At 31.1% G+C, this 2556-nt stretch overlaps 1 protein-coding gene across 1 annotated transcript in view; it reads left to right on the forward strand.

Annotated features, from left to right (window-relative positions):
- The first annotated feature begins 693 nt into the window (after positions 1-693).
- LOC101503684 (uncharacterized) overlaps positions 694-2556 on the forward strand; it is a 9395-nt gene continuing 7532 nt past the window's right edge. Inside the window, exons 1-3 of the mRNA XM_004511373.4 lie at positions 694-845; positions 1751-1936; positions 2162-2274. Of these exons, the coding sequence (XP_004511430.1) occupies positions 1793-1936; positions 2162-2274 (257 nt within the window). The 5' untranslated portion in view covers positions 694-845; positions 1751-1792. The remainder of the gene's footprint in view (positions 846-1750; positions 1937-2161; positions 2275-2556) is intronic.

The raw sequence follows: 2556 nt of genomic DNA on the forward strand, positions 1-2556 counted from the left end.
GTGATGGTTTTCTCGCCATCAATAAATTAAAAATATTTTAATAATATATTAATATTATTTTATTAATTTATCGTTATTATTTATAAAAAAAATTAAAAATTTTAAGAGATGCTTTTAACTATTTTCAACAAGATCCGCCACCGGATACATCAATACAAATATTATTAATTTAAATATTGATTATGCAAAAAATTAAATTCTTTTTTGTCTTTGGTTAATCAAACATGAGTTTTTAATATATGATTGAGACCTTCACTCGTATAAAAATTTAAAAAAGAAAAAAAGATATTTTAAAAGAGATCTAAAACTAAGACTTTATTTGAAAAGAATCAGTATTATTTAGTTGACTAAATTACATTTGTGGTCCTTTAATTTAATTTCAAGTAACGTTTTAGTCTTTTATCTTTTTTTTTTTTTTTTTTTCCGATTTAGTCCTTTATTCCTAATAATATCAAATAAAGTATGAAAATCTGAGTTTATTTGAAGATTTGTGTTACGGATTTGATGAAATTTGTATTATATTGAAGAATATAATTAATTTTATGAGTTTTGATTGATTTTTTTTTTTGAATTTTTGTTTAAAAAAGGATAACGTTGTTGAAATTTTAAAACATAAAATATCAAATTGTCATTTAAAATTAAAATAAATGACTAAGTCGAAAAAAAAAAAATAAAGGATTAAAAGATTACTTGAAATTAAGTTGAGGACACATATGTAATTTAACTTATTTAATTAAACAGAACATAAACTGGCCGTCGGCTTTGTCCTCTGTATCAGAAACGCACATTGGAATTGCACTGAACTCAAAAGCTGGCCGTCGGAAAACGCAGCCACCACCGCAAAAGTGAGTGTCTAGGTTTTTCTCCTTTCTTAAATTTTTATTCCCCTCTCCCATAGCGCACGTAAGCGCAAATTGCGGACGGGATAGTCGCCACTGCAAAAGGCAATGCATTCTTTGCGTCGCAAATGAGTTCCACTCCTCTCGAATACGTGATTGAGCACTAAAGCGGTGCGATTGTAGATATAGATTGGTGTGCATGTTTGTTTTGTAAATTATAAAGATAAAGATTTCTTCTACAAGTTATAGAGGTCTGAGTCCTCTTCTTAATTAAAGTATTTTGATTCATGTGTCGATTATGCCATTAAATTTCAAGTCAGGTCTGTTTGAAAATTTGGGGAAATATTAATGTCTTATGTAGAGTTTGGTTTTAGTATAGAGAAAAAGCTCCAAGTCCAATTTGTTCGGCGTCATGGTGAGCATCACAGTAACTAATTAAGCACTTTTTGTTGTTTTGAAGGGATAAGCTCTTATTTTTTATTTTTTTTTAGAAAAAAGGGATAAACTCATTATTATTACATATACTGATGTAATATATAGTCACCCTCTTTTTAGAATTGTTTCTGCATGAACCCTTGCCGGGTTTGGAACAAAAACTTGATAAGAAAGCGAAACTAGAGTCATTTCACGATCTGGGATGCGATTCCTCTCGATCCCACAAAGATTTTGCCCAGAATGTGTGATCTTGCATATGATTCCAATCGCAATGAACAAGTAAGATTGTAACATGGTACGATCTTACGAGTTAGATTGAGGTTTCAATAACATTGTTTACAAGTTTGTTTTCTGGTTACACTGTTAGGATGCTGTTGAATATTATTACTTGTGTCTGCACTTTATAAAGTTTAAACTTTCATATTATTATGGCACTCGACACCTAAATGCACTAACAATGCATGAATTGTGTTCAGTTTTTGTTTGGTTCGCAGTTCATAGTTTTGCTCTTGGATTCGATGGGTACTGAGTTTGAAACAATTGAGGGACGAATAACATCTATGCTTTCGCATCTGCAGTCTGAATATGGCATCCTTGAAAGATTGGTATACAAGAATAAGAACCAGCACCGCCGCTGTTCCTATTTCCAGCATCTTTTGAAGGTATGCACACTATAGTTTAGTTTTTCTGAAGTCAGTGTTCAATGATGTGAAATTGCTTAGTGTTGGAAAATTTTGTGGAAGCTTTTTTCCTCTGTTTTTTTTTTTAAGAGTAATTGGATTTGCGTGGAAATTTGAATGGAAAATGTGTAGTTACAATTGCTTTTGCATGTATGCAATGTGTCTTAATAAGTAATTCTGGGTTTTGTGTGGTTTGATAATTATTAGGTGAGGAGGGATTTAAAGCTTCTGCAATTGGCAAACTTGGAGGAGCTTGTAACATCGTGTTTCTTTGTTATCAAAGGAGATAGACCAAAACAGAAGATTCATCTTTTAGAGAGGTACATTTATATTATTTCTTTAAGCTTCTTTGGACTTTTCCAAATTTTATGTGCAAAGATTCAATTTAGATATCAAATCAATATAACTGAGGATGTGACATGATTGTGTGTTTGAAACATGTAGAGTGTTTTTCCTGTTGATATTTCATGCATTTAATCTCTTACCATTGTTTCACGTAGAGCGTCTTTTATGGAGGTCAAGAAAAAAAAAATGCATAAGGACGCTGTAGTATATAATTTCCACTGAAGGGGTAGAAAACCTGCATGATTTGAGGATTTTTT

Source organism: Cicer arietinum, chromosome 8 (genome assembly GCF_000331145.2).
Source record: "Cicer arietinum cultivar CDC Frontier isolate Library 1 chromosome 8, Cicar.CDCFrontier_v2.0, whole genome shotgun sequence".
Classification (NCBI taxonomy): Eukaryota; Viridiplantae; Streptophyta; class Magnoliopsida; order Fabales; family Fabaceae; genus Cicer; species Cicer arietinum.